The sequence below is a fragment of the Capsicum annuum genome, chromosome 6 (assembly GCF_002878395.1).
Source record: "Capsicum annuum cultivar UCD-10X-F1 chromosome 6, UCD10Xv1.1, whole genome shotgun sequence".
NCBI classification, from domain to species: domain Eukaryota; kingdom Viridiplantae; phylum Streptophyta; class Magnoliopsida; order Solanales; family Solanaceae; genus Capsicum; species Capsicum annuum.
This window is the reverse complement of record NC_061116.1, coordinates 215,536,330-215,560,671: the sequence shown is the minus strand read 5'-3', so window position 1 is coordinate 215,560,671 and position 24,342 is coordinate 215,536,330. Positions and strand designations below refer to the sequence as shown.

Here is a 24,342-nt window from a genome sequence, read left to right as displayed (position 1 = left end):
GTGAAAGGTATTATTTGAGTTACTATTTGAGGTGACCATAAATGCAAAGCCCCAACTTTGACATTAATGAAGTTGGTGAATGAAGTTATGAATAGTTCTATGTGTATTTAATGAGGAACTTATACGACTCAACAAATGAATGTACTAATGACTGAATTATTTGAGGTGATTAATCAAGACATCACCTAAATGAGGGACATGAAATTTTTGAAAATATTAGTCTAGTTGTAAAATATATATATATATATATATATATATATATATATATATTTAGTTGATTAAATTGTAATGTTTTGAGATGTTATCGATAGATGTGAATTCATTTATGTAGATTGAAAATCGTTCAAATAAATACGATTAGAGCAACTCTTAGCTTAATTAAACAAACATTAAGGAAAATAGAGATTCTAGCTAATTGTATATTTTCAAACACTCCTACGTCTTTACTTAAATGATTAACATTAATGAGATTCTAGCTTGTTGGTTATTAGCTTTTTAACATGTTTTCGAATGAAGTGATCTACTTTTTTTTTTATTTAATTAATGAAACAAATTTGTCCGAAGTCCATGACTTTAGAAAACAAAGTGAGAATTAATACAAAGAATTTGATATTAATTTTCTCATCAATAGTTAGGGGAATGATATTGGGTTAGTGATTTTTAATTTTATCTTTGCATATCATAGCTTATCTGACGGTGAAAGTACGTCAGATGTTCTTGACGATCAGATATAATCAAAGAGATTCTGAGTTCGTATTATTTTATGTTCAAAAAATATGCTATTAACGATTTTCAAACTACAAAAATGTTTTAGTGAAAGAAGTAAAAAAATACGCAAAATATACTTACAAGTATTCATCAATAAAATTATGTTTCATTTAAAATAAAAAAAAAATCATCTTCCTTACACTCCTGTCCCACACATATCACAATATTTGTCCGTCATTACGTTTGAACAAAAATAACCCTTTTATAATTGACTCAGTTTATTCTAATTAAATAATTGAGATTTTTTCCAACATGCATAGCTTCAAGAAAGTCAGCAGAGATTCATATTCATTGTACATGTCATTTGTGGTTGTTCATTATTTTTTCTTAGCAATCGAGATAAGTAGTGGCCTATCATGCAACATATATATGTCCTTAGTAGGGGATAAATTATGATTAAATTATTGGTTTGGTCCTTTTTTGTATATTTATATTTAGTTATTGGAATGCAAAATTATAATTATACTTTTAGATTTATTCATTGCTATAATTTTTTGGATTTGTGTATTTTGTGTATCAAGTCAAGTAATGGAATGTATATTCTAATTCTAAAGTTATTGGCCGATAGAATTATAAAATATTGTTTCTTGTTAATGATAAAAGCAAGAAGAACCAATGATCTAGGACAAAAGAAAACTTCCAATATACATTTGTGTGCGACACAAAAATCCAAAAAGATCGATAAAAAAGTGAAAATTGAATAATTTTACCTTAGAGTTGGGTATACATTTTTTATGGATAATCTTCGTATAAAATTTAACATAAGTTTTTCTTTTTATCTTTCACTAGGAGTTTTTACCTCTTTATCCGATTTATAATTTAAATAATTTTACCTCCTCCACATAGAAATTAATATTTAATTAATTCTCGATCGCTACTTTTTATGTTTCTCATACGTAAAATATATGTATGGTAATATAAGCTATGCAATAATTTTTTTATTATTTCATACATAACTAATTTTACATTACAAATATGCTTATGTGTATAAGTATCAACAACCAAATGATTCGTAAGTAATACTACATTACTTTTTGAGTATGAAAAAAATCTCGTTAAGAGTGTCATCCCAAAAATTAATTTTGCACTACAATTTAAATTAATCCAAGTTTCAATACTGATATAAAATATTGGATGGAAAATCATAAAGAAAATGTTAGATGACTTTTCTCAAATGACCAAACTAAACCCTTATAATAGCAAAGTTTTTTTTATTAAAAATATAAAAGACGGTTTACATTATATATCTTATACTAATACTTCCTTCGTCTTACTTTACTTATTCCAATTTAACTTGACACACTAATTAATAAAAATAATATGGTTAGTTTACCACAGTATTCCTATTAAATGATTTAATTTAAAGAAAAAATAATTAATGCAAAGGCTAAATATATGGAAAAAATTGTCTCTTATTTGTGGAAAATGACAAGTAGTAAAATGAAAAATCAAATTAGAAAATTTGGGACAAGTAAAACAAGATAGAGAGAGTATACAACACATAAAATCAAATAGTAGTCAACAAAAATAATCATTATACTATTAATTCTTACGTAATTAATCCCTCATAACTTGCCTTAAAAATCTTTTTCAACAGATTTAGCAAAACTTTAATTAGATTTGCCTTAGTAGAAAAATAAGATTCCAGTTCCCTATAATGAAAATAGAAAAGGAGTAGGGACTAAATCGTCATTTCAAACGACCTACTCAGCTACTCCCTCGCTATAAAATAAGTGAAGAGTCTGTAAATGATGTCTACATGTCATTTTTCTCTCTCTACAGACCACTGACGCACTTTCTCTGTAAAAACTTATAGTGTAGTTGTTTCTCTCTCTATATCTCTTTGCGTTTTGTAGGGTTCCGTCGTGGTTGGTGGAAGCACCGGACATCGATTATCTGGCAGCGGCGGCGGCGACGGTTGTTTTGAGGTATGCGTTTCTATGCTGTTAGTTTAGCATTTAATGTTTTTGGTTAGATCTAGCTTTTGCTGTGTTGTTTGGGCAATCTAGGGTTGTGGAGTTGAACTGATGCTTTTAATTGTTGTTGTTTTAGCTGAGTTTAATGGATAATCGATCTAGTTGATTGTTGCTTTGGTTATGAGTTTTGCTCAGCTTTATGCTGTTTTTTTTGCCTTGTTTAACTTTTGATTGTCCTTTTTCTTCTATGTATGTAACAGTGTATGTGAAATGAATGCAGGTGTTTGAACTTTTTATAACTTGTATGTTAGTTTTATTAGGGACGACAAATGGTGCGGTTGCAGGTCAAACCTGCATAGATTCGTGAAGACTTCAACCCACACCGTTTGACTGTTTCACTGGTTTTGAGTTTCTCATTTATGCTGTTTTTTGCCTTGTTTAACTTTTGTTTATCCTTTTTCTTCTGTGTGTATAGCAGTGCACGTGAACTGAATGCAGGTGTTTGAGCTGTTTATCGTTTGTATGTTCTTTTTTTAGTATGTTAGTTTTATTATGGATGGCAAATGGCGCGGTGTGGTGCAGTTGTGGGTCAAACCTGCATAGACTCGTGAAGACTTCAACCCTCCCCGGTTGACTGTTGCGCTGGTTTTGAGTTTTGCTCATTTTTATCCTGTTTTTGTCTTGTTTGACTTTTGTTTATCCTTTTTCTTTTATGTATAGCAGTGTATGTGAACTGAATGCAGTTGTTTGAGCTGTTTATTGTTTGTATGTTCTTTTTTAGTATGTTAGTTTTATTAGGGATAGAAAACGGTGCGGTGCGGTGCAGTTGCGGGTCAAACCTGCGTAGACTCGTGAAGACTTCAACCCGCGCCGCTCAACTGTTGCGCTGGTTTTGAGTTTTGCTCATTTATGCTGTTTTTGTCTCGTTTAACTTTTGTTTGTGTTTCCTAGGCCCTGTAGTTGTTGTTGAAGTTGTGATGGGTTTGTCCTTTCTCGTCTATGTATATAGCAGTGTGTGTTGTGTATGCCAACTTAATGCAGTGTTTGAGCGGTTTATCTCTTGTATGTTTTTTTCTTTAATATGTTAGTTTTATTCTCTACCTCTCGGGTATTGGTAAGGTCTGGGTACTCTTTAACCTCCCCAGACCTCACTTGAGGGATTTTACTTGGTATCTTGTTGTTGTTGTAATATGTTAGTTTTATTAGGGATGTCAAATGGTGTGGATGAAGGGGAGCCTTGGAATAACTGGTAAAGTTGCCTCCATGTGACCAGGAGGTCACGGGTTCAAGCCTTGGAAACAGCCTCTGGCAGAAATGCAAGGTAAGGCTGCGTACAATACACCCTTGTGGTGGGGTCCTTCTCCGGACACCGTGCATAGCGGTAGCTTTAGTGCATCGGGCTGCCCCTTTTAAATGGTGTGGTTGACTTGCCCCTCATATTGTTTTTTCTTTTTTGACTGAGCTTGATGCCAAAAATGAAAATCATAATTTTCGTAAGTACATTTTTCCGTTAATGTCATAAGCATACTATTTGCTGGGAATTTTAATATTCCATTGTTGTACTATGATAGTTGTTTCCATTTCTATTGTGATGTGTATCTTCAATTGAATTTGGAAAGAATTTAGGTATAACTTAATTACTACAGTCAGCAAGGAAAAAAATTAGTTAAACTCAATTTTATACCAACTAGGAGTAATGAATAAATAAAATTAATATGGTAATACACCAAGTACAATAGCGGGAACTTTAATCCACCTTTTTTAACTTTACACTCTGAAAATGCATTTTTTTTAATTACTCATCATTACTCACTTACCTAATAAATTATTCATTGATTTCTTTGTCTGATTTAGTATAATTTTAAATGTGGGAAAGGTTTGTGGCTTTTTATAAATGTATCTATAGGAAACCCACACCAAATTATTTAAAAATAAATTCAACCCGCCTTGCACCTGCCTAAAGCCAAACTGCCCTGTCCGCATAAGTTAAAGCCTGCCCTGCCCCGCCCCGCTCCACTGCCACCCCTAAGTTTTATAGACTGCAGTAAGGAAGTATAGATGGATTCGTTTCCTCTATCATCTTTTGGACTCTATTTTAATTATTTACTGACCCAGTGGTCCATGGAGTAGGTTGAAGAACCATGAGGTTTCAGGTTCCCAAATCCCAGTGGAGGCTAAAAATACTGAGTGATTTCTTCCCGTATCTCCAAACCTTGGTGCACTGTGTTATCCGGTACCTGTGCCGGTGGGAGGTAGTAAGTACCCCTAGAATTGGTCTATGTGCATAAGTTGGCTGGACAACCATGTTTATAAAATGTACGCTCTTGGATTTGTTCTTCTGTGAATCATAACTGAATGTAGTGAATCCTATTATTTTAGGAGATTGTTGCTGCATGAGGTCATACAGTGGATCTTTTGTTTCTGTTTGCTATAAAAGTGGCTTGGTTGAACACACACTGATAGTTGATTAGTTTGTGATATATGGGGGGTTTGGAGGCTATAAGCTGTCATCAGGGCTCATTGATTGATTCCAGATAGCTTTCCGATGAGTTCATTAATTGTGTCTCAAGGACAACTTGGCTGATTACCTCTTGAACATTATTGGCTGATCTCTACTTGAACATTATTTAAGTGATAGTTGTCCATTTTTTTTTTGTAGTTGATACCATGGTGCGGAAGAGAAGAACTGATGTTCCTGGTGGTGCTGAGAGTTCTGAATCCCCAGAAACTGGAGGGGGACGAGGTGGTGTCCAACGCCCATCACAACAGCAGCAACAAGGTGGAGGAAGAGGTTGGGGGGGACCTCAGCGTGGAGGATATGGGGGCCGAGGTGGTGGTGGAGCTCCACGTGGTGGAATGGCCCCTCAACAGTCCTATGGCGGCCCCCCTGTATACTATCAACAGGGCAGGGGAACTCAGCAGTATCAACGAGGTGGAGGACAACCCCAGCGCCGTGGTGGTATGGGTGGCCGAGGGGCGCCTTTGGGTGGCCCTTCGATGTCACCAGTTCCCGAGCAGCACCAAGCTATCGAGACTTCACATCAGCCTGTACCATATGGAAGACCGTCAGAAACATACTCAGAGGCTGGCTCCTCATCTCAGCCTCCTGAACCAACAACACATCAAGTTACTCAGCAGTTCCAGCAACTTGCTGGGCAACCAGAACCTGCTGCAACTCAATCATTACCCGCGTCTAGCAAGTCAATGAGGTTTCCACTTCGGCCTGGAAAGGGTAATAAGGGCACTAGGTGCATTGTTAAGGCCAATCATTTCTTTGCTGAGTTACCTGACAAAGACTTGCACCAGTATGATGTGAGTGCTCAAGCATTGCTAGTTCTTTTAGTTATGATCTTCCTTGAATTATTTATTGAGGGTCTTAGCCTGATATTGTTTTCATCCTTTCTAATGGATTCCAGGTTTCAATTACTCCAGAAGTATCCTCTCGTGGTGTCAACCGTGCTGTTATGGAGCAGCTGGTAAAGCTGTACAGAGAGTCCCATCTTGGGAAGAGGCTTCCAGCCTATGATGGAAGAAAAAGTCTATACACTGCAGGGCCCCTCCCTTTTGTTCAAAAAGATTTTAAAATCACTCTTCTTGATGATGATGATGGGCCTGGTGGTGCTAGGTGTGTTCCTATGGGTTTTAAGAAGTCATACACCTTTTTTAGCAGTATTTAATGTATCCTTTTTCTTATTTGTGTGGGCAGGAGAGAAAGGGAGTTTAAAGTTGTGATCAAGCTGGCTGCGCGTGCTGATCTTCATCACTTGGGGATGTTCTTACAAGGGAGGCAGGCTGATGCACCCCAAGAGGCCCTCCAGGTTCTGGATATTGTTCTGCGTGAGTTGCCAACGAGTAGGTATGTATCTTTTACCTGCTCTAGTTTCTGTTCGTCACAAGTATTGACTCCTTATGAATTGTTGATTTATTGTGATTATCTTTTCTCCTTAATTCATTGTTTACTGCAGGTATTGTCCCGTGGGCCGTTCTTTCTATTCCCCTGATTTAGGACGAAGACAACCGCTAGGTGAAGGTTTAGAGAGCTGGCGTGGCTTCTATCAAAGTATTCGTCCAACACAGATGGGACTGTCGCTGAATATTGGTCAGCACAATTTGTATGACTATTAAATTCTGGATGCTGTAGAACTTCTAACTGGTTATCAGTCAAGCACATTGCTTTTTCCGCGATGCATGCCTGTACTGAATACATGTTTCTCATCATTGTGCCCTTCTACAGATATGTCTTCCACAGCTTTCATTGAGCCACTGCCAGTCATTGACTTTGTGAGCCAGCTTCTGAATCGGGATGTATCTTCTAGACCATTGTCTGATGCTGATCGGGTTAAGGTTGGTTTCGGCATATGATGATCTTATTCATAATAGTCTCGTAGTGTACCTGATTCTTTTATTGTTCACAACAATCGAGCTGAAAGTTGGATTTCTTACATAATGCATTTTATGTAGTAGAGTGCTTCCTCTACCTCCGTTCCCCCTCAGTTTTCCGTCTTTTATGATGCTTTAGCTGGCTATTTAGCTGGCTAGGAATCTTCCTACTTAGTTTGGATCATTTTCAAATAAGAAAGATTTTTCTTTTCACAGACATAATATGAGCCTAAAATGGTGTTATACATTGCATATTTCTCTGTTGTAAATGTATGTCTCCTGCAGTTTCTTTTAGATATCATTTTATCCAGTTAGAGATTTATTTCTAACAACATCTAAAAGATACATTCATCGTATACTAGGGCCATTTACTTTTTGATTTTGCAGGTTTTTTTTCTAATTTTGTTTTTAACCTTATTGAACTGCAGATAAAGAAGGCCCTGAGAGGTGTAAAGGTGGAGGTCACTCATCGTGGGAATATGAGGAGGAAATACCGCATATCGGGATTGACTTCACAAGCAACAAGAGAGTTAACGTATGTATTTTGCTTAGTCTGTAGTTATGATGAAACAAGTTCCTCTGTTTGTATCATGTCTATCGGTGAAGTTAGTGGTGTGCCATCTGATCTTTGATGTTCTGTTGTCTATATGCGGGATTATCTCATCATGCTAATCCTTGTATTTTATTTGTTTGGGTAGTTTCCCTGTTGATGAAAGAGGTACGATGAAAGCTGTTGTGGAATATTTTAGAGAAACCTATGGCTTTGTCATTCAACATACTCAGTTGCCTTGTCTTCAAGTTGGAAATACACAAAGGCCAAACTATTTGCCAATGGAGGTGGATGCCTTTTTCTCTTTGCTAACTAGTCATTTTCCAAGTATTCTGTATATTTTGTGTGCTTACATAGCTTGATTCCAGGTCTGCAAGATTGTGGAGGGGCAGAGATACTCAAAACGCTTGAATGAGAGGCAGATAACAGCACTTCTGAAAGTGACCTGCCAGCGTCCGCAAGAGAGAGAGGGTGATATTCTTCAGGTTGGATATTGCTTCTGAAAATGTTTTCTTGAACACTCTTTTTTCCAAATAATGAGGTTCATTGCTAGTGCTGTGAGATTTATATCCCATGTTTGTTAGTAGCTTTATGTGGACATTGAAGTAATTGCTTTCTTTCTTACATCTTACTCACCCAATTGATGTGATACACTTTGACTGGGTAAAATTTTTAATAAAGGACGAGAGTCTTTTTAGACTTACGGTCTATAACAAGCCATAGATATTTGTGTGGCTATAAATCATCTCATTAAGGGTAAAATAATAAGTTCATAAAATTGTTTTTAGATATATAAAGGTATCAATTTTTTGGGACGGACAAAAAATATGCGTGACATAAGCTAGGACAGACATTGACAGTAAGTTTTATTGCCTAGCCAATTGTGGTATTTGCTTGTGAATGGATCTTTTTGCTGTACATGTTTTTCTACCACGAGGAGGAATACAATGACAGTATGGTAGTAAATTTCTAGGTTTTCCACGTGCTTCTAGTTTATATAAATGTTGAACCGTGGTGAAGGGAATGGGAATGAGTGACTACGAATTCATATTTGTTTCTATGAGGATTAAGAGTTGTTGTTATTCGGTAGAGGCTGAATTTAGTTAGTAGAATATTCTTGGTGATACGAATGGAAGGCCTTGTAATCTCCATGTTATTAGTGCTGTGTCTAGCCAGTTAGTTTACTGTGAATTAAAACATCTTTTGCTGACTATTGCCTTTTCACTATTCATCTCTGCTGTTGGTGCGCATCATCAAATAACTCCAGTTTCAATTTGTCGGCGTGTCACTAGAGGTGTTACTTCCCTGAGAAAATGGTTGTGTTTAGATTTTACATGAGTAAGCCTTTAGTGGGAGAATCTCTGACTGAAGAAAGATTGTTGTTGTTTGTGCTTCTGTAATGCCATATACTACTTGGTAATCATCTCTAGTCAAGATCTCTGCTGATTACTCTGGCATGTTCTCGAGCAAATATTAGCTTTATCAGGCCTTTTGCAATATTATATTTGCCATAATCTAATCCTTTCTTTTGTTAGACTGTTAGTCACAATGCTTATGCTGATGACCCATATGCAAAGGAATTTGGTATTAAGATCAGTGAGAAGCTTGCCCAGGTTGAGGCTCGCATTTTGCCTGCTCCTTGGGTAAGATATAGCTCTCTTTTTCTTTGGCATGATCGTTTGGCTGTGGTTGAGAGTGATGGTATCCATAATCCTTCTGGATTTAGATACTCTTGCTGCAATCTTTGCTTTGTGGAGTAAATTAAGTTTATTGTTTCTGCAGCTTAAATACCATGATACCGGTCGAGAGAAAGACTGTCTACCACAAGTGGGCCAGTGGAATATGATGAACAAGGTAACTGATATTAGCTTGGTTGAGATTCATCATGGTATTGGTGTTCAATAAGTAGTTTGTTACCCATTCAAGACGCTATGTATGTTACATCTACTTCCACTGAAAATTGGGATAATATAGCTGGATTTGAACAAGTAAAGGGTTGTGGTGATGGGTCAGCACTCAAAAGACAATAAGGAGTAATCAATGAAACAATTTGGGGGTGCATGAGAGCTGTGGATGGATTCCACTTTTCGTTCATAATTTCCTTTTTCTCTGAAGTATAATTCTTTTGCTCTGTTCTGTGTGAATCTTCAGTGAATGATGGAGCTAACCATAAGAATTATGTTAGTTTTATATCTTGGTTATCAAAAAGAATTATCTTTGTTTTATATCTCAAATAAGCTGTCTTTCTGTTGATTTTCAGTCAGCGTTGAATGCTTTAGTTATTTAGTGTGCTTTATTGTTGTTGACAGAAAATGGTTAATGGAGGAGCGGTGAACAACTGGATCTGTATAAACTTTTCTCGCAGTGTGCAAGACAGTGTTGCACGTGGATTTTGTTCCGAGCTTGCACAAATGTGCATAATATCGGGCATGGTAATTTGGAAGTTATAGATTTTCGCCTCTTATTGTTGTATCTTTTTTGCTGGTCCTGCGATTTAGTATTGTAAAATGCTATTACGTCTTTGTAGACCTACAACCCCAATCCTGTTCTACCACCTGTGTGTGCTCGCCCTGATCAAGTTGAGAGAGTTTTGAAAACTCGATTTCATGATGCTATGACAAAGTTGCAACCGAGTGGGAGGGAGCTAGATCTTTTGATTGTCATATTGCCCGACAATAATGGCTCCCTTTATGGTACAGGCCAAGAATAGTGAAATTCATATGGCGCTTCTTTGCGAATTCCTGGAAATTTCTACAGCTTAAATATTTTGTTTCTTTTTCCAGGTGATCTGAAACGGATTTGTGAAACTGAACTTGGCATTGTCTCACAGTGCTGCTTGACTAAACATGTATTTAAGATGAGCAAGCAGTATTTAGCTAATGTGTCCCTTAAGATAAATGTGAAGGTTGGAGGAAGAAACACTGTGCTTGTTGATGCGCTCTCTAGACGAATTCCCCTTGTCAGCGACCGCCCAACTATTATTTTTGGTGCAGATGTCACCCATCCCCACCCTGGGGAGGATTCTAGCCCGTCCATTGCTGCGGTAGGATTGTTGTATACGTCATTGCTGCCATCTGCATCTCCAAAGCAAATTTAGTGCTGACTTTTCGCGTCTTTTAGGTAGTTGCTTCTCAAGATTGGCCTGAGATTACAAAGTATGCTGGTCTGGTTTCTGCTCAAGCTCATAGGCAGGAGCTTATACAGGATCTGTACAAGGCTTGGCAAGATCCCACTAGAGGAACAGTGACTGGTGGCATGATAAAGTATTGTGCCCTTTTCCTTGTTTTGGAAGAACATTCCCTGATGTTCGAGTTTATAATATACTGGACTTAATTGTTCTTCTGATTGATGCTCTTATCTTATATAAAACTCAGGGAGTTGCTTATTTCCTTCCGCCGTGCGACTGGACAGAAACCTCAGAGAATAATATTCTACCGGTAATGTTGAGTAACTCTTCTATGCCTGCATTTTGCTTATTTCTTTTTCTTCTTTGTCTGAAATGAATTTTCTTTTTCCCGTCAGAGATGGTGTTAGTGAAGGACAATTTTATCAAGTACTTCTTTTTGAACTTGATGCAATCCGCAAGGTATTTTCCTTTTTGTTATACCTTAGTCTGCCTGTTTATTATCAATCCAGAATTTCTTTCGATATTCTTGGAAGATGAGGGTGGGTAGAAAAGATTCTTGCCCTTTCATTTGTTAGAAACTATGAACTGACGCATACGCAATTCAGGCCTGTGCATCCTTAGAACCCAACTATCAGCCCCCTGTTACATTTGTTGTCGTCCAGAAACGTCATCATACAAGGTTGTTTGCCAACAACCACCGTGACAGAAATGCAGTTGACCGGAGTGGGAACATTTTGCCCGGTGATTGTTTATCTCAGTATCACTAATGATTGTATAATAGCTGCAAATGATCCTGAAACCTTCTTAAAATGGTAATTGTGAAGGTACTGTTGTGGATTCAAAGATATGTCACCCTACGGAGTTCGATTTCTATCTTTGTAGCCATGCTGGCATACAGGTAATATGATAGTTAAAGAAAACGTGATAGTCATGTATAAAGGACTGTCGTAAATAACCATATTTTGTGGTATTGCAGGGTACTAGCCGCCCAGCACACTATCATGTCTTGTGGGATGAGAACAATTTTACTGCTGACGCGCTGCAGTCTTTGACTAACAACCTCTGTTATACGTAAGTTGATTTCGGAGCTTCACTCCTTGAAAATTTCCAGCATTTTGATTGCCTTTTAACTGTTCCTTCTTATTTTCAGATATGCTAGGTGTACCCGGTCCGTCTCCATTGGTAAGTTACTGCACTTGTTAGTGGCTTTTCTTCAGCATCTATTTTTGGTGCCAAATACAGGCCTCTTCCCTCAGTCCTTTTGTAGAATTTATTTGCATATAACCTGAGTTCATTAATGCTGTTTGCAGTTCCTCCAGCATATTATGCACATTTAGCAGCTTTCCGTGCTCGCTTTTACATGGAGCCGGAGACATCTGATGGTGGATCGGTCACTAGCGGAGCTGCTCCAAATAGAGGAGCTGTTGGAAGGAGCACGCGAGCACCAGGTGCTGGTGCTGCTGTAAGACCCCTTCCTGCTCTCAAGGAGAATGTCAAAAGGGTGATGTTCTATTGTTAGAAGTCCTCTCTGATCAGATCAGGCTGGAGTAACTTTTGAAATTATTAATTTGATTTATCACACGTCGCCCGTGGGTTCTGTAAGGTGTCAGGTTAACATTAGTTTATTTGCAAGTGGAATTATGAAGTCGAACAGTAGTTTATTTGCAAGTGAATTGTGGTGTCGAACAGTGTATTTGCAAGTGGAGTTGTGGTGTCAAAACAGTTTTTTTTTCAAGAGCATGGCTATTTCTATTTATTTTCCTAGTTGGTCTTTCTTTATGCAACATAAAAGCTCTTGAATCCCTTTGATTATGTCCCTTGCACAGACAATAATTTGAAGACTGCTGAGTGATTGGCAAGTAGATAATAATTTGCATAGATATTGTCGGTGTTCTTAGGACATCAACTGGCGGATATTCAGATCTGGTAAATGCAAAACTACTTCGTTGAAAATTACAGTTAGGCCAAAGCAAGACTTGCATTTTCGTCCTATACTCGTTGCTCATGGTACTATATTGTAATGATTGATTACAAACTACCACTATATGTTCTAGCTAATTAAGAATTTTTCAACGTCGACTTAGTTTGCCTATATTGTATGCTATACGGAACATGGTCGAGAACGGCAGATTTACTTAGAAGATAGATCACCACTTAGATGGATTCTCTATTGTATTTACTGTCGACTAAACGAAAATGGTATGGTCACATTTGTAGCTTTAGTAGCTGCTCAAAAAGTGCATGCATCATATTTATTGTGCTAATAGGGTAGAGCAAAACATTCAAAGTACAACATGTGTTTCAGTACAAAACATTCTAAGTTGAATTGTTGAAAGTTGAAACACCCTCTTTTTATTAACAATTAACAGTAGGTTGGGTTGAAATCAGATGCACAAAGGAAGATATCAAGCTTCTTAACCCTGTTCCATAGCTTAGGAACTTTCTTTCCAACTTCAGCGCCAACATTTCTCTGCTGTTCACTATTTTTCACACTGCCAACAGCCTCTTCATGCACTTTAAAGCAACCCTTCAACCTCATGTTGGACCTGATCCTTTTCTCTTCTTCATGCTTTAGTAGCTGTTCATAATACTCCTTGTTCCTCCTCTCCAAACCATATATCTGACCTTGAAGATCCTCAACTTTTTGACTAAGAACGCAAACTCTATGATCCTCCCTCCTCTTCAGCATGCACCTTGCAAGCTCAGCTACCTTCCTCTTCATGAACAACGACTCTGAAGACAATCCCTTATTCTCTTCTATCAATGAAGCCACTTTGTATCCCAATCTCGCGTTCTCATTTAACAAGATCAGCCTCTCTGATTCCAATAACTCTAATAAGCTTTCCTGCAACTCTATCTTCCTTGATGACTCGTTGCAATGCTTGTCGACTTGACTAAGCTCGTGCTGGATGATTTCACAGTCTACATTTCTGATCACCAAGTCTGCAACAATCATGTCTGATTCAAATTTGGCTTGTGCGGGTGGAAATGGCAGCTGATATGACAATGAACTCTCAGCATCAGAATCAATAATCTCTGATCCGTTGTTCTCTTCCTTGTCATATTGATCATCATTATCATCGAGATGGAAGGATGAAATAGGAAAGGAATTTCGACGATGATGGTTCTTGGCAAGTGCTTGGCAATAACGGTCTGCCAAAGAGAGATAATTGTCATACAACTCTTGGATTAGGGCCAGAAGCTGTGGCCGTTTCTGGTAATAGGCATCAGCACGTTCAGTGAAACTGTCAGCACCACCTTTGTTAGGGATGCTCAATACCAATTTCTTCATCTTCTTGTCCAAATCTGAAGAAAAAAACACAATCCGAATACAATCATATAGACGTATGATGACTTGACAAGTGAAGCATTTGAAAATTTGAATTTTTACACATCTTTTAGATTGATAAAATCCAAGTTCAATAATAACTCCTTTAGCATGGACCATGAGCAACAGTCACAGACGTTGACATAGGTGACAACAACATTAGTAGTTTGAATTCAAAAAAAAAATAAAGACAACGGCTACCTATTCATCGACTTATTTCATGTTTTAAGTTTTATCATTTGGCCTAATGCTAACACATTCCTACAGAATTATTATTCACAATCTGAGTTGTTCTTGTGAGTTGTGTATCAACTACACTACGTTTGACCATGAAAATAAAAAACATTCTCACTTTATTTGGTATTTTTGAAGTTGAAAATAGAATTGGAGTTGTGGAGTTAATATTAGAATTCAAATGTATTTTTAAAAAAATTAAAAGAAAAAGTGAAAATATATTTTATAAAAATTAGTGTTTTCTGAAAATTGGTTATTTCATGAAAATAAAAAATTTAGATTTTTTGAAAGAAAATAAATTAAAAAGTGCAAAAAGAGAAATAAAAAATAATGATAACACCTCTTGAGGTGTTTTTTCAAAATTCAAATATTGTGAAAATGTATTCCAAAACAATCAGTAAAAATATATTTCAAAATATTGTGAATGGTATTGATGGTCATATGATCTCATTAGTCTTTTTCAGGATACCAGAGTGCATTAGAATGCTGCCTGTATAAAAACTTATCGATATCAAATATTTACACCAAGCAAAATAAATGCAAGACAGTGTCATAGCATCTACACTTTTTAACACCTAACCACGATAAAGTGACATGCATTTTCATTTTGAATCGTTGATTGTTAAGGTTAATTGTTTAGTTAGTTGTAAACACGTGTAATGGGGATAAGTATATCGACCGTCCATTGTATCTAACGGGGCAAAAGGATTAAAGCTACTTTTTAATATAAGAACAGATTCTGTCAGTGGCGGAATCAGGATATTTACGAAGGGAGTTCATAAGGAAACATACGAACTAACCGAAGGGGGTTCAACGTCTAATATATATACATGAAAAATAATTTTAACCATGCATATATAGCATAATTTTTCGCCGAAGGAATGAACCCCTCAGCAAAGGGTAGATCCGCCAATTCTGCCGAGGAAACAGACATTATTTTCTTTCTTTCTGCAGCACAACTATTTGAAAGGAAGGTCCCACTATTCAAATTTCAAAAATTGAAGCGTTTTTTTTTTCTTGCTACTTTTATGTCACGGACAAAAACAACAAAGCAAAAGGACATGGCCTTTATGAAATAAGCAGAGGTTTATCATATATGAGAAGAAAATGACACTTCATATCACATGATATGAAGAAAAATACAGAATATTGGACCCCATAGTCCAATATTTTTGACCTAATAATCTCCAATTTTCCTTTAAAATTATATACAAGGACGGTAATATTTATACATACATATTAAGTGGATTTTTTAAACACAAAAAGGGAGTTTGGACAAAAATAAGTTGCAACATATAATTACCGGCAATAGTGCAGAGAAGCCAAGAAGGTCTAGTGAAGCTTTTCTTCCTTGAGTGCTTTGAAGAAGTTGTTCCTCCACCACCATTCTTCTCTGCTTTCAGTATTGCTTCCATTTCAGCAGGTCCTACTCATCAAAAACATTTTACCACGCCTTCTTTCATCAATGCTAAAAGATAGTACTATAGTTACTCTCCATAATAATAAATGAGACTCTTGTGGGACTGGCACAGGCGTGACTGAAAATTATATGATTATGCATGCATTACATGTTGGATCCCTTTTGACTTCTTATATTTTACTTCTTCCAGTAAAAATTACGGCAGGGAAAAACAGTGTTAACAGTAAAGGAATTGTACAAGAATATCACAAGTTGGTCTTGCTGCATATTTAAGTGAAAAAAAAAATAAATCATAAAGCAACCAAAGATGCAAGGTAGTATTAATACAACCAATTATCACTAAACGAACTTTTTTTTTTTTTTTCCATATGTGAAAATTTAGGTGGCAGGACACAAGGAGCTTAAAAATGTAGGATGAAAACTGCAACAATTTTTTTTTTCCTTAAATCAAATATGATTTTTTAGTATGTAAATCATATTGTATATACTAAAAGATGATGTTTAGATGATAGAGCTTTTTTTGTAAAAATTCTGTCTCTGTCACTAATCACGACTACATGAATATATATGAAGAAGTAAACAGAAGAAAGCATACCGTATCTAAAATTGTTGATCAGTGAAAAGAACAATTTTGTGGGCAGCAGCTGCAAATGCAACCTTTGGGTGGCAAACTGCAGTGAGTAATATAGAGTAGCAAAAAGTCTATTGTCTTTAAGCTCTGGCCCTTACGTACATATATGCCAACTTATTTTTTTGGCACATGTATATGAGTTTAATTTTATGAACTATTAGTGTATAAAATATTTTAATGTATCACGTAAATTTGACTTGTTATTGCAGATTTTTTTTAAAAAAAATTTTATAACCTGCAATAGCAAGTTAAATTCACCTGATAGTGTAATTGCTAATACACAAAACTTAAATTCTATTTACATACCGTTTTCTCATAATAGTTGCTCCTTACAAACGCTGAAACTAAACCCAAGGATTTACAGATATTAGTTTAATCACCAATATTTCAATATATTGAGAGAAACTAAATATTCCGAGCTAAATTCATGTTTATTAGTGTAACTTTTAATTTCTAACTACTTTTTTTTTTAACATTTAATTCTAAATATTATCTAAAATCTCTCTAGAGGCGATTCGAAGATTTCTAGAATATGGATGCACTATAAAAGAAGTGTTAACTAGTGGGAATTGATCCTTGTTTCTCTTAGTAAATTACTAAGCTTTTTACCAAGTGCATTTTCAAGTTTTTTTATAGCATAGGTGCCAACAAATAATAATATTAGATCAGTTCTAAAACAATATATACATAAAATATACAATTTTACGAAAAAAGAATGGGTTCATGTGGCCCAAAAATTACACATAAAATCACACCTGCCCCTGAGTATTTGTAATTGTCATAAGAATTTATCACTCCCTACATTCCTTTTTTATTGCTCACTTGGATTGTGCTTATATTAAGAAATACTTACTTTTTGAATTTTTCAAAAATAGTTTAAACAAAATCTTCCTATTTTATTCTTGTTCAATAAATGTAATCGCTATTAATTTGGAAAGAAGCATAAAATTTAAATAGGAATATATTGATAAAATAAGTTTTAATTTTATAGGAATAAAGAATTTATTAAGGGGTTTGCCCAATTCAAATGGAATATAAGAATGGAGTAGTAGTAAATAATGATTTGAAACTTGAGATAAGCATCTGGTGCCCTGAACTATGGTCAAAGTTGCTACGTCATACTCCAACTCTACGAGGGTCCTATTACCCCAAGCTCAATTTTAGTATATTTTTGTCACTCTTTTGTGCTGATGTAGCACTTGCGTGATGTTAAACATCTGATACGCGTGAAGGACTGCTATGTATCGCATCAGCTAAAAAGATTGACAAAATACGTTAAAATTTAGTATACGAGGGTAATAGCACCCCGCAAAAGTTAAAGTGCGTCGTAGCAAATTTGATAATAATTCAGGGCTACTCGATGCTTTTTTTTTTTCCAAGTAAAATTGTTGCCCCCAAAACAGTAACTTCCACAAATCTTTTAAAATTAACACTTTGAAAAGGCCACACTTCTAATTTTTTGCTGAGGGTACGTTTTAAGAAGTCTCTAAGGACGTACGGAGTATTTAAAGCAGCAGGGGAGCATAGGAGCCACACCCAGCTGGAGAGGTCCGTATTCACAATTCAATTATTGGTTTTCTGATATCTAATTTACCCCTTTGGGAGGTAATCTTTAATCATCATTCTTTATTTTCATGTCATATTCTCAGAGTTCGAATTCAAGACTTTTGATTAGAGTAAAAAGATCACATTTATCCCATTACATCAAAATCCCATGACTCATTCTTCAACAAAGATTACGAAAGATAACCTCCCTGATGCGTCCTGATCACATGGCAGCAACTTTACCGATTACTCCAAGGGTCCCCTCCTCGGAATTTACCGATGAATTTGTAAAAAGAACGTAGAGAATGAATCACATAAATTACTTGTGATACCATAACAAGATCCTCTTATAATGCCAATAACAAAGGGTGAATGAACACCTTAGCTGTGATACCTAAGCAAATTAGACTTGGAAAATCTACAGCAGTGCTAATTACCCTTTAATTATCAGCAAGAGAAAGGTAAAAAAGTCTCATTGTGTATGTAGGTTGTTCCCCATGTTAACTTAAAAGAACAAGGTGGGATCTAGAAATCACTACCACAAAGCGAAACATAAGGCACTTCTGAGTTCTGATTTGGGAGCTGATAGCTAGGGCATCAAGCAACTTCTTTCCATACAATTGCACATTGATTGACTCAACGATACCATTCATGAAATAGAAGTTCATGCCATTCATGCTGTATTAGACTCAACGATACCATGTTGAATATACATATAGAAAAAACATGAAATAGAAGTTCAAACTCAATGATGTGCGTCTAACATCCTGCTCCCTGTGGACAAAGGCAAGTGGTTCCAACAGTTGGTAGTTGCCAGAAAAATTCGAATTTCTTCCAAGGTCCAGCTCACAAGATATCATTTCCCCCTACAGACGGAAAAAAAAACAAATGAAATGAGGAAAATATCAGCATTGACCTGCCATAGTGGAGGAAGGAAGGGGAGAGATTCCATAGTGGCATAAATTAGCTACTTGTTAGAAGTGATTAACTATGTTTTCAGGTGCATCAGGAAAAGAGGTAAAACAATGAGTCTATAACATACGTGTTCATCATCAAAGTGATATTATCTCCTTTCAAAAGAATCCGCCCTGCAGAGGAAACGAAGACACTTTAGAGACAAAAGGTGTAGAGACTATGATTTTTCCTTGTAATACTAAGGGAGAAAAAGGCTAGGCCTTGGGTTGAAAGTTATTTGTTACGCACCTAACTGCTTTCTGCTCTTCTTCTTCACATTGACTTCATCGGCATCATCTAGAACCAAATTCATGTACTCATCAAAACCCTAAACAACAAAAACAAGTTATCTCCCGTTCAACAACTAATAGTGAGTTGAAATACAACCTAAATCCAAAAGCCAACAATAAATAGAGGCCACACAAAACAGTTGTGGCAACAATAATAATTCTATATTCTCCCAAGTGCACGGATCACTGATGTACAAACTAGACAAAAGCACATAGTGCAGGTGCGTCATGCAAGCTTTAATTCAAGAGCATCCATCAGAAATCATTTTTTTAATCTGCTGGTAGAGAACATGAGAAACCAACCTTAAGCAGAAACTAATTCATGCAATGATAGATACAGACCTTAAAAGACCTACATAATAAGAAGGTTACATATGTCGACACCAAATGAAGCTAGTGGTAAAGCTTATTCAGTCATATCTCATATGATGTCTAACAAGCAGCAAAATAGATCGATGTCCAAGTTTACTGAGGTTCATAGTTCATACAATAACTTTTCTAGGTACATCTTCATATTAAAGCATGCTTCTTTTAGAGTTAATTTGATGTTCCAAGGAAAGAGTAGAAAGAATTGGAAAGAAGTGAGGATGGATGTGTAGAATGGTTATACAACCAGAATATATACCCATGAGGAATATATGCAAGACTATCGAGGATGTTAAGTGTCAATAAAGGAAAGCACTATGTTTTGCAACTATGGATGAAAATTCTAGAGTTGAAGTGTATGGTGCAATAATCAGAGAAATAGGTAATGAAATTTGAAGGCCAACAAATGCTCAAACAAAATGTTAAAAGTCATACGTAGAAACAGATGATTTCTCAACAATCCCCATAATGTAGATTTGACTTAGGAACAATGATCAAATAATAGGCCTGAGAGGTTTTAAGACAACTTTCTCAATCTTTTGGCCCATACTATCGTAAAATGACTTCAATTGAAAAAATTATAGATCTTCTAATATAAGGCAATACAATTTGGATATTCATCTTAGTGTTGCTTTAGAGAATTATAGTTCCTCTTTCGAACTATGCAAAGTCCAGTCTATCTCAAATTCAAGTATATGCTAGCATTGACACAACAAACCAAATTTAACTTGTTCATTAAGACTACACTTTACATAAGAATACAACATTCCAGCCAATCACTTCCATAATTGCCCAGTTATAACAACGGAAGAAAAGGAGTGCCTTCAAGCAATATTTGAGGAGGAAGTGTTGAGAAGTATAAAGTTATGTGCAAGCTCGGATAAAGCTCGCTCCAGGACCCGACGGCTTCACAATGGGGTTTTTCAGCAAGTGCTGGGAAGTGGTAAGAACAGATGTCATGAATGCATTCCACAACTTTTATGAGCAGGAAATGTTTGAGAGGAGCTACAATGCCACTTTTATAGCTTTAATCCCAAAAAAGAAAGGTGCTAAAGAATTGAGAGATTTCAGGCCAATTAGCTTGATTGGTAGCATATATAAAATATTTTTCAAAGTTCTCACTGAAAGGTTGAAAAGGGTAATGGGAAAACTTGTCGACTCTCAACAAATGGCCTTCATCAAAGGCAGACAAATTATGGATGCAGTACTAGTGGCTAATGAAGCTGTGGGATCTAGACAGAAGCAAGGAAAACCAGGAATACTTTGCAAGTTAGACAGCGAAAAAGCCTATGACAATGTCAGCTGGGCTTACCTGCTAGCAGTATTGAGAAGAGTGGGATTTGGGCAAAAATGGATTTGCTGGATAAGGTATTGCATTTCAACAGTGAGTTTTTCAGTTCTTATCAATGGTACCCCAGCAGGGTTCTTCAGATCACAAAAGGGTCTAAGACAAGGAGATCCATTGTCTCCTTTTTTGTTTTTACTAGTAATGGATGGCCACAATGTATGGTTAAATATGCAAATATTTTTGGGTGGCTAAGAGGTTTTAATATGGCTAGAGAAGGAAGAGACAACCTGGAAGTAACTCATCTGCATACTGCAGATGATACACTAATCTTTTGTGATGCTGATGAAGAACAACTCAGAGTACTAAGGATAATCCTTGTCCTATTTGAGGGCATGTCTGGACAACACATTAACTGAAGGAAGAGTTTCTTGTACCCTATCAATGAGGTCTCAAATATGGATTCCCTGAATGCTATTCTGGGCGGTGAAATTAGTGGTTTGCCGACCACGTACCTAGGTATGCTATTAGGAGCAAAATCAAAGTCAAAAGAGATATGGAATAATGTGGTTGAAAAGTGTGAAAAGAAATTAGCTAGATGGAGAAGACAAAACTTTTCATTAGGGGGAGATTAACTCTCATCAATTCAGTCTTAGACTCCTTTCCCACTTATATGATGTCCTTGATCCATATTCCAGCAGGGGCCAGTAGCAGATTAGACAAAATCAGAAAGAAATTTTCTGTGGCAAGGTAATAAAAACAGAAAAGGTTATCACCTAGTCAAATGGAAGTCTCTTATCTGTGACAAAAGGCTAGGGGGATTGGGGATCAAGAATCTGGAGTATCATAGCAAAGCACTCAGAATGAAATGGTTGTGAAAATATGCTGATGATAAACAAACATTATGGGGGAAAGTGATAGAAGCCAAGTATGAAAAGGAAGATGGATGGATGACTAAAGAAGTTACAACTCCATATGGAGTTAATTTATGGAGATCCATAAGAATCCTATGGAATGAGCAGAAAAGTTTCTCCAGGATCAAAGTGAACAATGGGAGAAAAACCTGTTTTTGGAATGATGATTGGCATGAGGTTGGTAATCTGGAAACGAGGTTCCCAGATATACACTCTCCATAGTGAATCGCCGACATAGTACAATAGCCTAACTCTGGACACAAGAGGAGTGGAATTTAAGTTTCAGAAGGCAACTCAATGATTGGGAAGTGCAAAGAATGGCAGAATTCATAAGTCAAATTGAACACTTTAATGGGTTGAAGGAAGGAAGTGATGAACGACGGTGGCTAGGCAGTGAAAAGGGCTCTTTCAAGGTGAGCAAAGCTTACAGAAGGTTGAACAACTCCAACACGCAGCTAAACAGGTGGCCATGGAAGAATTTTTGGAAAGCCAAAATTCCATACAAAGTGGCATTTTTGTATGGCTTTTGGCAAGGCAGGCAATTCTTACTCGGGAGAATCTCATGAAAAGGGGAATAACTATATGCCCCAGATGCTTCCTATGTGGTGAGAACGAAGAAACAGTTAACAATTTGTTTTTGCATTGCAAGATAACAGGACGGCTGTGGAGAATGTTTTTGAACCTTAGAGGTGTATCATGGTGTATGCTAGGTAGATTACAGAAGCCCTATCAAGCTGGGATCTAGTTGGAATGCAAGCAAAGAGTAGAAGCAAATGGAGGATAGTTCTAGCTAGCACTTGGTGGTCAATCTGGAAAGAAAGAAATTTCAGGTGTTTTGAAAATGTAGAAAATAGTGTGCAACAAATCAAGTTAAATTGTATCTTGATTTTGTGTTTTTGGTGTAATCAGATATGGTCAAATGATCCTGTCTTATTATTGATGTTTTAGACTCATTATAGATATAGGATCATAGATTTTGGTAGTACGCTTGTAAATATGGTTGTGCACAACCTTGTTCTGAATATATAAGAAGTTACCCGTTTCAAAAAAAAAAAAAAAGAATACAACATTTATTTGGTATTGTCCAACAAGATAGGCATTTGAACTCAGCAATAGGAACTAACATAATCTAAAGTCTACTTCCTTATATGTGAAGAACGACTTTACGGACAATGAAGCCATATGCTTTGTTATATTTCAATTGAAATTCACAAAAAATAAAGACTACATGACTTGTAAAACACAATTAGTTGATAATTACAGGGTTATGAGCTTAAACTGCTTTTCTCCTTGCTGAGCTTTCAACCTTCCAGATGACTTAGTCAAGTTTCTTTTTTTCTTTTACCGCCTAATACTATTGCTGGGAATTTATCCTTATTACATACAAATTATGCACCTTTATTATCTCAAAACCACTTTTAATTTTTAATGAGAAACCTCACAGTTGAAAATTTCTAACCTGCTGCTCATTTATCATCTCATACAGAATCAGATACTAAACTCTAAGGAGCATTACTCAATATATAAGAAATAAATATAGCAATTCCGTAAATCCATACCCAAACAAAAAGGGGAGGCATTGCCTCTAAATTCTATGTCAAATTTATCTATTGAATGCGCTAAGAGGATATTAATCAGCAACCAACAGAATGAACCAGAAAGTAAGTGGCACAAACATTGGTAGGAGGAAATTCACAAAACAAAAAATATTAATCTTTTTTTAAAAAAAAAAAAAAAAATACAAGAGAAAGATTATATTTTAAGAAAACATACAATAATACGTCCTTCAATCCTCAGATCCTTCTGCTCGAATAGCCATATCTGAATTCGAGCTTTCTGCAAAACAATTTTCACATTAATTATATAACTAAAACATTAATTGGAAATTAAACCACTGAGGAAAAACAAATTAAACTTAAACAAAGAGGAGTAACAGCAAACTTACACTCTGAAGAAATCTGAAGATCAGATTCTGCAAAATAAATAAATAAAAACTCAAATTTAGCTCAAAAAAAGTGTTTAACTATGAAATAGATGATATGAACAAGTGGAGGAAGAAGGAAGATATTTACGATGGGCTGGGTCATAATCCTTTGTACTTTGGTGCTCGCCATGGCTGCTGCTGTTACTCCTCTTTCTCCGACTATGAGTTACTCTTCCCTAAGTAAAACCCTAAAACCTTTGTTGCCTTATTTGTGAATTGAAGTTATCACTATTCACGAGATGAGTTCGGGTTTGGGCTTGAGCTGTCCTTTGTTTAAAATTTAAGTATTTTTTTTTTGGGTAAATACTCTCTTTTTAGGACTTCTTGAGTTTAGGTGATTACACAACATTAACATGACACATTTTTTTTTTTAGTTTATCCAAGATTGCGGATGAAGGTATAAGGTTAGTAGGTCGTATATTGTTATTTTATTTTTCGACAAAATAATATTTAATGATAGTTATTATGGGTTAACTTTTTTTTATTCGACTTCACATGACAGTCACATACCTCTGGTTCAATCCTTTTTTTTTCCTTCAACACACAGATTGTACATCAATCACTTTCCAACTTTGTATCATACTCGTACCACAGAAAGTACATGAACTCGATCTTACAAAACTTAGCTAAAATATCTAAATTTGATTAGA

The 24,342-nt window shown here is 36.0% G+C and overlaps 3 protein-coding genes across 5 annotated transcripts; 1 reads left to right on the top strand and 2 right to left on the bottom strand.

Annotated features, from left to right (window-relative positions):
• The first annotated feature begins 2,517 nt into the window (after positions 1–2,517).
• Positions 2,518–12,497, top strand: LOC107875839 (protein argonaute 1). 2 transcript variants are annotated; one of them, XM_016722691.2, is made up of 22 exons: positions 2,518–2,696; positions 5,344–5,996; positions 6,101–6,309; positions 6,391–6,540; positions 6,650–6,783; positions 6,919–7,028; positions 7,493–7,599; positions 7,763–7,901; positions 7,983–8,099; positions 9,150–9,257; positions 9,397–9,468; positions 9,924–10,046; positions 10,142–10,307; positions 10,398–10,657; positions 10,735–10,877; positions 10,989–11,051; positions 11,137–11,200; positions 11,347–11,482; positions 11,566–11,639; positions 11,718–11,812; positions 11,892–11,923; positions 12,052–12,497. In XM_016722691.2, the coding sequence occupies exons 2-22, from the start codon at positions 5,352–5,354 to the stop codon at positions 12,258–12,260; spliced, it is 3,156 nt and encodes a 1,051-aa protein (XP_016578177.1). In that variant the 5' UTR covers positions 2,518–2,696; positions 5,344–5,351; the 3' UTR covers positions 12,261–12,497. The 2 variants fall into 2 exon arrangements, 1 of the variants encoding a protein (XP_016578177.1); XR_001675894.2 differs by lacking the exon at positions 11,347–11,482 and having other exon boundaries at positions 12,052–12,074.
• A 471-nt stretch (positions 12,498–12,968) lies between these two features.
• Positions 12,969–16,499, bottom strand: LOC107875840 (kinase-interacting family protein). Of its 2 annotated transcripts, none has more exons than XM_047413964.1 (3): positions 16,319–16,499; positions 15,607–15,771; positions 12,969–14,047 (listed from the first exon to the last, which is right to left on the bottom strand). In XM_047413964.1, the coding sequence occupies exons 2-3, from the start codon at positions 15,716–15,718 to the stop codon at positions 13,104–13,106; spliced, it is 1,056 nt and encodes a 351-aa protein (XP_047269920.1). In that variant the 5' UTR covers positions 15,719–15,771; positions 16,319–16,499; the 3' UTR covers positions 12,969–13,103. The 2 variants fall into 2 exon arrangements, with proteins under 2 accessions (XP_047269920.1, XP_016578178.1); XM_016722692.2 differs by having other exon boundaries at positions 15,607–15,729; positions 16,319–16,493.
• Positions 16,500–18,551: 2,052 nt separating this feature from the next.
• Positions 18,552–24,022, bottom strand: LOC107875841 (small nuclear ribonucleoprotein E). The gene is made up of 6 exons (XM_016722694.2): positions 23,781–24,022; positions 23,654–23,680; positions 23,482–23,544; positions 19,103–19,181; positions 18,942–18,987; positions 18,552–18,765 (listed from the first exon to the last, which is right to left on the bottom strand). The coding sequence occupies exons 1-6, from the start codon at positions 23,820–23,822 to the stop codon at positions 18,756–18,758; spliced, it is 267 nt and encodes an 88-aa protein (XP_016578180.1). The 5' UTR covers positions 23,823–24,022; the 3' UTR covers positions 18,552–18,755.
• Positions 24,023–24,342: the final 320 nt, after the last annotated feature.

What these genes read in the sequence shown, in the direction of transcription:
- LOC107875839 (XM_016722691.2), top strand. Translation starts at nt 5,352, where the DNA reads ATGGTGCGGAAGAGAAGAACTGATGTTCCTGGTGGTGCTGAGAGTTCT. An exon ending in CTGATGCTGATCGGGTTAAG is followed by an intron (nt 7,029 to 7,492) that starts GTTGGTTTCGGC and finishes ATTGAACTGCAG; the next exon opens with ATAAAGAAGGCCCTGAGAGG. An exon ending in TGTGCATAATATCGGGCATG is followed by an intron (nt 10,047 to 10,141) that starts GTAATTTGGAAG and finishes ACGTCTTTGTAG; the next exon opens with ACCTACAACCCCAATCCTGT.
- LOC107875840 (XM_047413964.1), bottom strand. Translation starts at nt 15,718, where the DNA reads ATGGAAGCAATACTGAAAGCAGAGAAGAATGGTGGTGGAGGAACAACT. An exon ending in GCTTCTCTGCACTATTGCCG is followed by an intron (nt 14,048 to 15,606) that starts GTAATTATATGT and finishes TTTTTTCTTCAG; the next exon opens with ATTTGGACAAGAAGATGAAG.
- LOC107875841 (XM_016722694.2), bottom strand. Translation starts at nt 23,822, where the DNA reads ATGGCGAGCACCAAAGTACAAAGGATTATGACCCAGCCCATC. An exon ending in TCTTCAGATTTCTTCAGAGT is followed by an intron (nt 23,545 to 23,653) that starts GTAAGTTTGCTG and finishes ATTGTTTTGCAG; the next exon opens with AAAGCTCGAATTCAGATATG. An exon ending in GAAGAGCAGAAAGCAGTTAG is followed by an intron (nt 18,988 to 19,102) that starts GTGCGTAACAAA and finishes TTTCCTCTGCAG; the next exon opens with GGCGGATTCTTTTGAAAGGA.